This window comes from Vidua chalybeata, chromosome 2 (assembly GCF_026979565.1).
Source record: "Vidua chalybeata isolate OUT-0048 chromosome 2, bVidCha1 merged haplotype, whole genome shotgun sequence".
In the NCBI taxonomy this organism is placed as follows: Eukaryota; Metazoa; Chordata; class Aves; order Passeriformes; family Viduidae; genus Vidua; species Vidua chalybeata.
This window is the reverse complement of record NC_071531.1, coordinates 98,823,162-98,836,979: the sequence shown is the minus strand read 5'-3', so window position 1 is coordinate 98,836,979 and position 13,818 is coordinate 98,823,162. Positions and strand designations below refer to the sequence as shown.

General features: G+C 42.5%; 1 protein-coding gene across 2 annotated transcripts; it reads left to right on the top strand.

Moving 5' to 3' along the window:
* The first annotated feature begins 4,958 nt into the window (after nucleotides 1–4,958).
* Nucleotides 4,959–13,591, top strand: CYSLTR2 (cysteinyl leukotriene receptor 2). Of its 2 annotated transcripts, none has more exons than XM_053935318.1 (2): nucleotides 4,959–5,118; nucleotides 12,565–13,591. In XM_053935318.1, exon 2 carries the CDS (start codon nucleotides 12,569–12,571, stop codon nucleotides 13,511–13,513), a length of 945 nt encoding a protein of 314 aa, XP_053791293.1. In that variant the 5' UTR covers nucleotides 4,959–5,118; nucleotides 12,565–12,568; the 3' UTR covers nucleotides 13,514–13,591. The 2 variants fall into 2 exon arrangements, with proteins under 2 accessions (XP_053791293.1, XP_053791294.1); XM_053935319.1 differs by having other exon boundaries at nucleotides 12,562–13,591.
* Nucleotides 13,592–13,818: the final 227 nt, after the last annotated feature.

The following is a 13,818-nucleotide window of genomic DNA, read 5'->3' as shown; positions in this document are numbered from 1 at the left end:
ACACATGGATATTTTCCTGAAATTCCAAGTGGAAAAAAAAGGGACAAAAGATCTTGTTATGATTTCTTTCAAAATCATATCTATAGATAACTTTATATGGCATTATAAAATGCAGTTTAAAAAACATCAAACAGCACACAATAAACCATTTCCCAAAGTCTGTAGAATAGAAAATGTATCTACTGACATCTATTCCCATCTGAGTTTTATCTGAAGGAACATCATTAAAATCCAGACTGAGGACAAAAATTTAAACTTGCTTTATGTTGGCAGCAGCCAATGCCTGAAGGAAGAATTTCCCACATGCCCCAGGGAGAGGGACCTCTGGCAGGCGGGACCCATCATCCTCAGATTAAAAGACTGGGGGACTTATGTCCCATGTTGTGCAGAGAGGGACATTGTGGTCTCTCATAAAGTTTTTGGCGATTATCATTAATGAGTACATTGATATGAAAGTGGACTTGGTGGTGGTGGGTTATGTGGAAGGACTTGCAAGTTGTGTCTTATAGTGGTGTTTGGCCATTGGATAGAAGAAGCAGAGCACCTACGTCTGGTCATTCTGATTTTAGAATGTTGTGGTTGGATTTTATCCAGCTCTTGGGTCAGGGATATTGTGAGAAAAAGAGAAAAAAAGGCTGTTTTGCTTTGAGTTTCTATATTTGTGGGGAAGGAGAGTTCAGCAGAATTCTCAGGATTCACAGAACATTTAATATGTGGTAAACAGAGACCAAAACACAGCACTGTGTGCATGCATGCATACATGTGCCAACATATACAAATAACAACTTTTGGGAGACCAAATCTTAAGACAGAGGTAACTAGATTCATTGCCAAATCCTTCAAATTCCACACTTTCATTATCCCGCCGGTTTGCAATCCTGCGATGTCTACTATGCAAACCAGAAATAATAACACAAGCAGAAAGTGACTTCAGCACCATGGTGATTGGTAGAAATGGCTGCAGAAAAGTTTTGAGAGGTACATTACATGGAAAAAACAGAATATACCTGACATGCTGAGAAGCTTGCACATGTTAGATCTGAAATGCTTTTAGCTAGCTGGAGAAAAAAAGAAAAAAAGAGTTGTTTTTTTTTATAGTCACAGTTTCTGAGTCTGTCTGTCTTAGGTTTTAAGCCAAAAAGACACTATTCTTTCCAGTGACTTCAATGGGTTTTAGATGAAGGCCTTAGAAGGTGTTTGGTGTTTTGTCCTGCTCCAGTTCAGTCTTTTCAAAATCAAGAATTGGATCAATTATTCTCTGGGAAGAGCATTAATGCTCCCAGCTGCCATCAGCTCCACAGCTTTTGGAGACAATTTTTCCCAAGGCCCACAGCCACCTTTGAAGGAGCTGGCAAAAACATTACCAGTTTTAGTGCTTCATAGTTTAAAAAGAACATTTTACTTAAAGACAGCATTAGATGTCCTTTTTCCATTCCAGCTATATATTAATGCTCCTCCACTCTCAACAGTATTTTAATGAGGAACTGCAAACAAATAAGAAAGGACCACAGGCAATTAAAAAAGATGTCATTACTAATGTTGCAAGAGAAACAGCTTGAAAACCATCTGTGTTTTTCCTTTCTGTAGAATTCCTTTTAAAATTGCCCCTGCTTCTTCCCCTTTCTTCATGCAGCTGTCACTTTTGTCTTCCCATCCATCCAGCCTTATGGCTGACAGCAGATGAGCTACAAATATTGGATGCTGGTTTTTTTCTGGATTGCACAGAAAATGAATGTAGGCTTGTAATTTTGGTCTCTGGAAATAGATATGTGTTAGTAGGCTAAGCTGCCGTGTTGAAGTCATGCAGCGCTAAATCTTCAATGGAGGTAATCCCTTCTGTTTTTTTGACAGATCCATTTTTACCAAGAATATTTTGTCATGGAAAAAAGTGAAACTCTGCCACTAGAATTTTGTGCCTCCAGACAGCAAAACATTGACTGAACAACTGGAAAAATATGCAGGCTCCTTCACCTGGGTTGCCTGGGAGACCTGGTATCTCACCCAGCTCTCCTGGTGCTGGGGATTGCCGTGTCTCCCACGCGCGTGTCTGCGGGAGGCCGAGATGCTGGAGCTGCTGCACAAGGCAGTCCATGCTCTGTGAGCTGATGAGCTTTCAGGACCCTGCTGGTCTTTGTGTATCCAGCAAGACCCACAGGTTTCAGGTGCTCTCAGCACCTCTGCTGAGGTGTGAATCAGGTGACAACTGCCCAGTGAGACTGCAGTGCTGGAGGGATGCATCAGAAAAGGGGGTAGGGATGACCATTCTAAGACAGCACCTCACCTGACTTTAGGCTGGCTGGAGGGGGAGGCCTGGCCTATGGAGCACATGATGGCATGATGTGTATTTGGGATGTCCAAGGTGTCCTATAGAGGGAGTGTGGTGCACAGGCTCCTTGACTGGCACCCCCAGCAGATAGTGCTCAGCCCACAAGGACACTTGAACTAGCCCATAGAAAACTTTGAAAAGGTGAAGGAGAATCCAGATTTTTGCTTCTACTTAGCCTGGAGTACTTATTTCAGACCCAAAATCTGGCTTTTTCACACATTTGGGGCCCTCCCCTGTGGGCAGCACCCCTGTGCAGGACTGGAGGGCATGTATTGTTATGAGCAAGGGGAAGGAATAGGATGAGTAAGCCTCTCCTGCGTTTCTGTCTTGAAACTGGGCTGTTGTGGAGCCAGAAATGCAAAAAGAAACAGAGACAGAGGCATGATGGAGACTGCAGCCCGGAGGGGTGGTTTGCACTCTGCTGTGTCCTCAAACATCTATGCATTTTAGGGACTCAAAATTCAGAAATGGTCTAGGCTCCTAACTGTTAGATATGTGATATGCACGCAGCATCTTGTGATGAAAGTCTTTGATTCTTCATGATATTCTGAGATGTCTTCTCCAGAATTACTGAAGTTTTTATTAGTAAGAAATGTAATAAACTCCCCTCGGAAGCTGAGTCATACAGCGAATGTTTCTAAAAAATTCCAAGCAGTCACTCCGGATCCAGCTCATCAGGTGCAGGGTGAGTTGGCAGCCAACCTCATTTATTCAAAGCCAGGCTTAAAGCAAAACATAGAGTTACTTTATAAAAGGGAGGAAGCAGTACTCTCCAGAAAGCAGGGCGTTTAAGAAGGTAAATGTGGGAAATTACCCAGGCAATGAAGATAGTCATATCACATGATGAAAAAGTTGTTCTCAAAATATCTCAGGAAAATAAAATGTGATCAATGTCTTAACTTTTCTGCATGTTTCAGCCTCTGATTCTGTATCTGAGAACAGCCAGCTTATCAGTCCCAAAATGATTATCGCCACAAGCCTTGTGATGGGGATGTCATCAGCCTGCTACTGCAATGCCTAAATTAGTCTCTGCCAGTTGCAGAAAAGATGCAGTCTGAGTTACTGGGGCACTGCCCAAGTGAAGACTGAGGCCAGAGCTGCCTTTTGGCAGTGGTCTCGCTGGCTGATGTGGCCTCAGTCCCTGATGCATGTCTTGTCTTTTTCCCAAAGGACTCTGTCCACAAAGATGCTGACAGGATCATTTCCACCCTGCGTCCATGTGACCTGGGTAAGAAACATCCTGTTTCAGGTGTCTACAGTACCTGCCTCAACGACTCTGTGGGGTTAGGGAGCACCCAGGAGTCACTCTGCAGGCAGACCTTGGCAGACAGGGAAACAGCTGGGACAGCAACCAAAGCAGCCAGCACAACCACAACTGGAAGAGGACACTTATCCATGGGCTTAGGTGCCACAAGAGTTGGCAAACAGTGGTTTCAAGAGGGTCCTAATTCTTTGTCATGCTGCACCTTGAAAATCCACTTCATGTGGATCTCTATTGGGAAGCTTTTTAAGTTGACTTTGTTCTCTCACCTCAAATGAAGGCAAGTATTAAAAACCACTTTTTGTGGCCACCTTGGAGACCAAAAGAGTTAGTCTTGTTCTTAGCTAAGCTAGTTTTCTATGTCCTTTTTCAGCCCCATGCTAAAACAGAGGACCCACAGAGCTGTTTGTGAGTGTAGGGATTTGTGAGCTCTGGTGACACAAGTCTTTGCAACCACTGCACGTTGCCACCATGATCCCACATGAGGAGCACACCCAAAGGACTATTTTGGCTGTTCTCAAGTTGACATGTACAAATGGTAAATAGAGGAGAAATTACAGTCCTTATACAAAGCACTTTGGGGTATAGATAACTACAAGTGTGGGTGGCAAGAATGTTGGGTTTTTTTGGAGACTCTTCATCTGCTGTGCTAAGCAGCCATTTGTGGACTCCTGACCTGCTGCTGATATGAAATACAGCACAGCAACCAGAAAGCACTTGGATATGTCTGGTCCACCTGCACGTGCTGACAGCACATACAAGAACAGAAATAATCAAGCTCTTACATCTCCAGTGTGTATAAAAACCTATTTTACAACAGCAGTGGGCTCAAAGCACCAATCTGTGCAGTCAGCATTGCTCCACTAAGAAGTGGTGAAGCTTAAGAGGGGGTAAAGCATTCACTGCAGCCATTTGCTCATGGCCTAACAGAGCTCTATCTGTTCCTGTAAAAATTCAAGGAAAATTAGTCCCCCAGCTTGTTAACTCAGCCTTGAATTACGCGTTGAACGAGATTATGCACCAAGTCCCAGAAGCCTGTTAACGATTTTGTTATTTATGTGTTTTCTGGGAAGTAAACAAAACCAAATATCCTCTCTCTAATTCCAAGAACATCTTTCATGATTCATGGGAAGATTATTTGGGCATCCCACTAATATTTTGAGCAACTCTGACTAATGAAAGCACATATATAGAAGTGTGGGCCCAAACACAGAAATTCAGAACGCTTCGCAACAAACCATGTAGCTGTAAATCCTCTTTCACTGAATGAAAATAATGAAAGACTGCCCTGTGATTGCTAGCACCACTCCTTGAGCTGACAACATTTCTCTTTTTAATATGTAAGAAATTTTAATCAGGATTTACTTCCCTTTACCCTGTTTGTGGTTCTTCTTTGGCTTCTGCATTAGTAACACTCGGGTTTTGCATCAAGTTTTTGTGGGTTTCTTTTCCATTAAAAATCCTGAAGTCTGTGAGCAACAGCAAGCAGAATGAGGAAATACTGAACACACCAGAAGGCCCATGAGCTGAGGTAAGACAAGGTGTGTGTTTACTTTCTCTGCTGTAGATGAAATGGTTGCAATGATTAAAATACAACATACTTTTCTTTCTCATTATTTGCAGTTAAGATATTTCTTGCCAGAAACAGTGATAGTTGACCATAATTCTCTATGACAAAACTGGTGTTGAGAAATTTTTTTGGCAGAAAAAAAGGGTAGATTTATGTAACTAGGGTTGTTTGCCAGATGGAAGATAACAATGAAGTTGTGGATCTGATTAAGTGAGCCTTGTTTTTTAAGTAGATAAAAAACACATAGTTGGCTTATGGTGAACTTTAAAAATTAAAGGTGTTAAATGTCAGACTCTTGGGTTTTTTTTATTATTCTGCATTTAGAAAGGTGAATAATATGCCATGTTTTGATGAACTTAGTGTTGATTCTAAATATTGCAATATTTTTCATCTATTCTTGGTAATGCTGCTCCTGAAACACAAAGTGAATATTAGCAAGAAAGCCAGTGGGAACTTTAAAAAAACATGAGAACTTCTGTTTTTCTTGGAAGTGCAATAGCAAATGCAAATTATCTCCTCTATAGCAGCAATATTATAATTGCCTTCCTATTTGGGAAATAAAAAACAGACTCAGGTGTCTGGGGTTCTCTTTAGACAAAAGGTTACTGTGATAGATGCAAAGATCATACAAGAGGTTCTAACTGCTCCTCACTTTACATAGCAAAGTAGTATATTTTGATGGAACAGCCTGATTTCCCTATTTAACTTTGCTTATGGAGAACATCTTATTAAAATGAAGTTGTTTTGTCATTCTTCATGTTATATTGAATGCGGTATTTTAGAGCAGCAGATCTCAGATCAACAGTTTGGAAATGGAGAGTTTATTTACACCTTTAGAGACAGTGGAGGTTTCATATTTAGCCCTTCAGCAGCAGCACCCCTCCACCACACATATTCAAAAGGACTGTGTCCTTCTGTCCAGGCATGGCACAGAAATCTATCCCATTCTCTGCTGAGATGCCATATGACTTGATTGACTGCCCTATGTAATAACAGGGGTAGTCCAGGGCTGCTGGCTACTTTACTTGCCTCTCTCTGCATGTCCTCAAGCTCCATAATCTCTGTTCTCAGTGTACAGACAAGCACTGTCCACTATGGGAATGCATCAATATTTTATACAAGGTGATACCCTACTTGATGGTGCCCCTCATTTTGCTCACAGTTTTGGTTCTTCTGCTGTTGTAGCCAATGCAGAACTGACTTCAGCAAATGGTCAATGATGCCAGTGCCATGTGTCCCTTCCTGAATGCAACAGCCAGTTTAAATTAATATAATTAAGCACAATTTAGATTATTTTTTCCCAGTATGCATCACCTTACATTAAAATATACTAATTCTCATCTGCCACCCTTCCAGCATGGCATCTGCCAGTGTGGAGAACTGTCATCTCCAGACTGTTGTTAGAGACACTGGATAAATCTGAGTGCCAAAGCCTAGAGGACTCCATTGCTTATTTATTGAGCCCTCACTTTGCTTCCTACACTTCAGCCAGCTTTCAGCCCACAAAAGAATGTGCCTTCCAGCTCTCTGGAAACTTAGGTACTTAAGAAACATTTGCTGCAGAGCTATGTTGAAGGCTTTGACAAATGCAACTCTAAATACACACATATCATAGAATCATAGAATGGTTTGGGTGGGAAGGGATCTTAGAGATCATCTCATTTGAAGCCTCCTGCCATGGGCAAGGACACCTTCCACTAGACCAGGTTGCTTAAAGCCCCATCCAACTTGGCCTTGATCACTGCCAGGGATTTCATTCCCCCTTGTCCTATCACCACATGCCCTTGTGAAAAATCTCTCTGAAGCTCTGTTGTAGGGCCCCTTTAGGTACTGGAATGTGCTTTAAGGTCTTTCTGGGGTCTTCTCTTCTCCAGGATGAACAGCCCCATTTCTCTCAGCCTGTCTTCACAGAAGATGTGCTCCAGCCCTCTGGCCATCTTCATGGTTCTGCTCTGGGCCATCTCCATCATGTTCTTATGTCAGGGTTTCAGAGCTGAATGCAGTGCTCAGGTGGGGTCTCACAAGAGTGAAGTAGAGGGGAAATCTCCTCCCTCAGCCAGATATATGTACATCCATATCTCTATCTCTATCTCTATCTATCTATATCTATATCTATATCTATATCTATATCTATATCTATATCTATGTCTATGTCTGTATCTGTATCTGTATCTATAGCTATATATGTACGTATGTATAAAATGACCACTGGGTCCCCTTCATCCATTGTCATCACAGCCCTTCAGTGGGTAAGCCGAACAAGATCTCCCTTTTCAGAAGACATAATGACTTTTTCTCAGCAGACTGGCATTTCAATGAGCTCAGTGCCTTCATTCTTCATTACAGATGCCCCCAAAATGTCCCAGAGGAGGAAATTGGTCCTAGTGGTCAGTAGCTCCCAGGACTGATAACGAGCTCACAGCTTTGAACAGCCTTATCAAGCCTTTCTGGTAAATGAGAACTGCACTGATGACACATCAGTGCCCTGGCACAGTGCCTGATTGCAATGGTGGGTTACGTGCCTTGGCCAGCAGTCTCATGGTTGAGATCCTTTGGGATACTGATATGAGTGCCATCTGGTCTCAATTACTTTTTGGACTCTCACTTATCTAGTTGGTTTAATACTTCCTGTCCACATCTGTTGAGTGGAGCTGGCTCCTCTGTCCTTTTTACTGCACCAGCTCTGAAAATATCCCAGCATCTTTGGTTGGGAAAAGTGAATTCCCTGAGTATTCCTGCTATGACTTTGTTTCTAAGAGATCTTTTGCCACCAAACTCCCCTGCTAGTTCCCAAGTGTTTTTTTTTCATCTTCCAGTAGTTTTACAAAACTTACTGTCAACCTAGAACATCCTTTACCAGAAGCTCTTCACTATTTTTTTTTCTTTAATGCTCCTGGTTTCCTCTCTGTATTTGATCTGTCATGATACAGACCTTCCTGTTCTCCCCATATTGACAAGACTTCTGCTTTCCAAATGGAGATCTTTTCCTTATAGTAATCTTGGTAACTATTTTACTGATAGACATTGGGCTCAATATTTCTTAAAATGCATATTTCTTTTGGAATGTAGGCTTGTTGAATTTTCTGTTTGTTTTCAAAAACAGCCCCCAAATTTATGTAGGCTTCTTCCTTCTGGGACTGCTTCTCTGTCCCACAGTGCTGCTGAGCCCAGCTCTACTGTGATTAACAGTACAGACCTACCTCCACCAAAACCTGCGCAGCACTAAAGATCAGATGACATCTTGTAGAGGTAGAATACCAAGGTAGAATGGCATCTTGTCTTGTGGATTTTTTTGCAGGACTAATTGTTCTAGGAATCAGGAAGTTGTTGCTTATGGACATAACATCTCATCCTGCTGCAGCATTGCATCTTTATAATGACACTCCAAACCTCCTCCCATTGCTACCTGCTTTCTATCTTCCTATCCTCACTTAATGTGCTCTGGCAACTGTCATAACATGGTAAGGAGCTCGGTAGTGCATTCCTAGTAGTATATTTGTATTATTAGAGTCTGCCTACAAGAACACTGTTGTGATTCTCTTTAGCCACAATATTTTTACAGTGTTGTGAGTTATGTAGTCCCTCCTGCACAGTGCCACTCCTCCACCTGAGCATCCTACAGTATCATTACCATAAAGCTGGTAGCATGGCAACACAGGCTCCTATTGATTATCATTTCTCCTGCAGATCTCTGAGCTTTCCTTTGCACCAGGATTTTGGTCTCATGCCAAGCCTGATGGGTGCTCTGTCTCTTTTTCAGGTTTGAGATCAGTGCAGAATTACATGTAAGATTTGGTTTTGTTCAGACATTCAAGATAGCATGTGCCAGTCTATTGGATTTGTGGGCAGTTGGATCCTGAGCTTAAAGTATGAGAGGTTTGGGGCATTTTTATTAGTTTAGTATCTCCTTCAATTAAACAAACCTCCTCTTACTTTTGCTCTATCACCCCCCTACCTGTCTTGCACACTCATCCATTTGTTAAGGATGTAAAATTTACCTTAGGCAAGGAATGTCTTTCTGCTATCATCTTACCTAAAATTGCACTCAAGCCAGGCTAAGATAAAAGGAAAAATATATATTCATAATAAATATGTATAATTTATAATATAGATGTAATTTGTAATGAAAGATAAATATTTCTTTATAAAATCCTTGCTAATCAAGCTGTAAATATTTCTAAAAGATTTCACAGAGATGAAGAAAAGATAAAAAACCCATCCAAACTCTACATCTAATCTACTCATGTAGCAATTATTTCAGAAAAGGCTCCCTTTTTCTTTCTCAGCTGATTTTCTCTTTCTCATGCCAGGGAGATTGTCAGAGCCCCAGGACATGTGTCAGCTGCTTCCATTTGATAGCTTCCATCAGTGAAACTCATATATAGAAAAAAATCTCCTGTTACAGAATTTCTATCAGAGGAGTCTTGCAGTACCACTGAAGAGAGAATCCCATTTCAGTTTGTCCTTTTCTCTCAGGTTTTTTTGTTTTGTTTTGGTTTGGTTTTTTTTGTGTTTTTTTTTTTTTTTTTTTTTTTTTTCCTTTTTGGAGGGCTGTTAGAGCTTACTGCAAATCTCCCTTCTTTTGGGAGACACAGAAAATTCCTATAGGTCCAGTCTCTCACCCTTGACCCATCCTTTTCATTCCTGACCCAGAAGACCGTCTGGACACTTTTGCTGAAAATGAAGTTTATGGCCTGTCCTTAGATAGATCATTAATTCTGTATATCTAGTAGCCATCTCCTAACCTTTGCTGGCTAATAACAGTTCTTGGATTCAAGGAAGGCTAAAATTCTCCCCTTACCCTCTGTGGCTGGTTGAGGTAGTCCCACCTAAAATATATCTTTCACCTCACCTTCCTTTCCACATTGATCTGTGTGTCAAGACACAGCTAAGAGGAGCATCTACATATGAAAAGTGCATGGGTCATTGTTGGCCCTGCACTGAGTGCAGGCACCATGGTGCTTTAAGAGCTTTCAGTTGACTGGTCTCCAGTTTCTTTCTCTTGGACATTCCATAACAGCTTGAAACTTGTGTTGGAATAACTTGGAGAGGAGTCTGAGAACTGATTTTCTTGCTAGGGCCAAGGATGCTGAATTTTCTCAATTGCACCTGTACTATTCTACTTTTAGTCTCAGTCTAGCTGGAAAGAGAATTGAGGAGCATTTGTGCAGTTAGAGGACAAAACAGCTTAAATGGTGGTTGTTGGCTAGACACCCTCATATGAGGAGCCTGAGCTAAGTGCCTCACACCCTGTGCTTGTAGTGCTCTTCCCAGGGTGCAGGGACCCAAGGGCTTTTCATCAACTGAATATTCATTGCCCCAGTCTCATCCTTCATCTGATAGCACTGGACACAAGCAATCACTCATAGTACTGAGCAGGGTGTAGAATTTGTCCACAGTCCAAGTTCTTCAACCTCATTTGACTCCTCTACCTCACAGCTTCCACACACAACAAGAATGCTTCGACAAGTGGCAGATCCCTTTACTAATACTTTCTTGTGTTTGGGGTTTCTAAAGGCAAGGATGCTTGGACCCCAGGAAAACAGAGTCAGAAGGGCTCTTCCCTTTGGTGAACCTCAGGCTGTACTGTTTCCCTGAAAACTGGGGGGATCATATTCATTTGGAGAAAAGCTGGTCTTTGATCTCATACAGAAAATGTGTATATCAGACAGTTATTCCATAAAGAAAACCAAAACAATTAAATTTTGATTTAATAAGGGACCTTTGATTGCTAAAGATTTGTCTTGAAGAAGAATATGTTTTCCATCTCCTTCGTGAAGAAAGAGGATCTCCGACGAGGAGGAGATTAAGTTTAGGAGCATGTGTTTAGTCAGTCCAGGGCTTTGCTGAGACCCAATATCCATGAAGTGCTCCTTGGGAGCCCAGCCTGGGGTTGTGCTTCCCACGCTTCCCATCCCAGTGGGGCTGGATGAAAAGATGCCTGCTGGGGCACATCTGTTTGCTATATTTAACGGACTCGGACAGACTCTGAGACACAACCCTGGAGGTACCATAGCCTGCTCTGAACATAGCTCAGCCTCCCACACCATGGCTTCAGTTTGCAAATTAGCTCCCATTTACAGCACGCTGTGTAGCTGGGTGTTTGAAGTACCCAAATGTAAAGCCAAATTTACCCCCAAGGAGGCTCCACCTGTACAAATAAATTAGTTTCAAATTGTGAAGCCAGTGAGGTTCAGAATAAGAGATAGGATGCAGTTGTGTACCATGGGCATGTTATCACTCTCACTGGGGCAAATTAAAAGCTTCTTTTCCATGCATCTGGAAATGCCATGTAGTTGTGGTTTTCAGGCTAAACATTTCCGTGCCCCATCTTTAGAATATATTGGTAGATATAAAGAGGGAATTACTCCCACTGTCAAACAAGAAACAATACTGACACCTTCCTTTGAAAATACTACTAGCTGCAGGACAGCTGACATAAGAAATCAAGAGTTCAGAAAATAAATAGACATTAATGAGAAAAAAAATATTATTTAGAGTGTATTAGTGGTGGGTGGTTTTGATTTTATTTGATTGAGTTATAGCCTCACAGGAGGAAAAATGCCTCTCTCTGTGAGCACAGCTCATTTTCTCAGAGGCCATTTTCATGAGGGCTGCAAATGTGGGCTGCCCTGGAAGCTGCAGTGTGTGTGGATGACTGTCTGGTGCAGAACAGCTGAGCACAAAAGAGGTTAAGGGAGTGGCACGTGGAGAAAAGGCCCCACAAAAAGAGACATAGAAAGCCACCAGAAGTCAACAAGAAAGAAGAAATACAGTTCATGGAGGAGGGAGTTAAAAAATGAACTGTGCACAATTAGCACAGTGTTTGCACAGTGTTTAAGGTCAAAATGTCCTTAATTTTTACATGTATCAAAATACGTCTGGTATTGCTCAGGAAATACTGCCAGAAACATACCAGAAGAATTTCCCTGGTTCCAAAAGGCAGATTCAGTTCTTTTGGCTTTCATTCCTAATTTGAAATGCAGGCCTAGCAGTGGACAGTGATTTCTTTTCTGATCAGGTTTTGATGTTTCCATGGTAGGTGACTGGGGACTCAAAACTTCCCTGCCACAAAATGGCTGACAGCAAGTTGGCTTGTTTTGCACAGCAAAGATCAGAGACTTGTCATTAAAACACACACACAGCACCTCTAAAAGCAGCGCTTTTACAGGCTGAGAACACAACCAGCTGCTGTAGTACTGAAACTCATTAGAGCTTACTTGGGGCTTTGTGTCTTGAGATGTGTATTTAGTGGGACATCACAAGTAATTACTCATTAATGAACCCTTACTTCCCACTGTCATCTGCATCTTGCAATTCCCACCCTCAGTGAAACAGTCCCAAATAGCCGAACTCCCTGCCCAGCCTATAACCCAGCACTCACACTACTTCTTTTCCCTTTAGCAGAAAAATGGAGACACTGGCTCAGACTATGAACATTTCCAAGGTGGCAGAAGATGGCAGCTTCACTAACAGCTTCTCCAACTGTACAACTGACAGCTTCAAACAAGTAATTTATCCCATTGTGTATCTCTTTATCTTCTTCCCCGGTGCTGTTGGAAACAGCCTCTCTATTTATATTTTCTTCCAGACTTCTCAAAGGACCTCGGTAAACATTTACATGCAGAACTTGGCTATTTCAGACCTCATGTTTGTGGTCACTTTGCCCTTTCGGGCCTCATATTTCCTCTTGGGATCACGTTGGATATTTGGTGACATCCTCTGCAGGATCATGACTTACACCTTGTACATGAATATGTACTGCAGCATTTATTTCCTCACCGTGCTCAGTGTGGTTCGTTTTGTAGCCATTGTCCACCCATTCAAACACGGACAAGTGACCAACACGAAGTATGCCAGGATTACCTGTGTGGTCATATGGATCTTCGTGCTGGCAGCTGCCAGCCCTCTGTTAAACAAGGGAATCGCTGGCTACAGAAACCCAGACAAATGCTTGGACCTCCACCCCTCCAGCACGCACAGGCTCCTCATGATGAACAGCTTTGTCCTCGTCGTGGGCTTCATTCTGCCGTTCTGCACAATTTTGTTCTGCTATGTCTTTGCCATCAGAGCGCTGCTCAAGTCCAGGGCTCAGCAGAGCAGGAGGACAATCTGTCACAGGAAGGCACTGTTAACCATTGTCATCACTCTCATCCTCTCCCTCATCTGTTTCCTGCCGTACCACATCCTGCGAACTGTCCACCTGCTGTACAGCAGCTGCAGCCAGGCCAGCCTGCACAAGGCACTGGTGGTCACTCACTGCCTCGCTGCCATGAACAGCTGCCTCGACCCCTTCCTCTATTACTTTGCTGCTGAAAATTTCAAAGCAAAAATCAGAAGTTTGTGCTGCAGATAGCTGGTGCAGAATTGCAAAACAATATATATATACAGTCCTGATGGGATTTCTAGACTAGGCTCATACTATTCAATGACAGAGGCTGTGTGCTGTCCTGCTGGCCTGCAGCTCTGCTGCTCACTGTCAGGCATCTCTGGAGCAGAAGGCTCTGGGACAGAGCTCTTTGTGGGTGACCAAAACTGAGTCCAGATGATCTGAGGACACGTGGCTGGGTGTGATCCCTGGTTGTCTTCTGTTTAGCAGGGTAGAGATACCTCTGTTGTTCACCCTCCCCAGGACAAGGCATTGAAAGGTATCCACCTTGC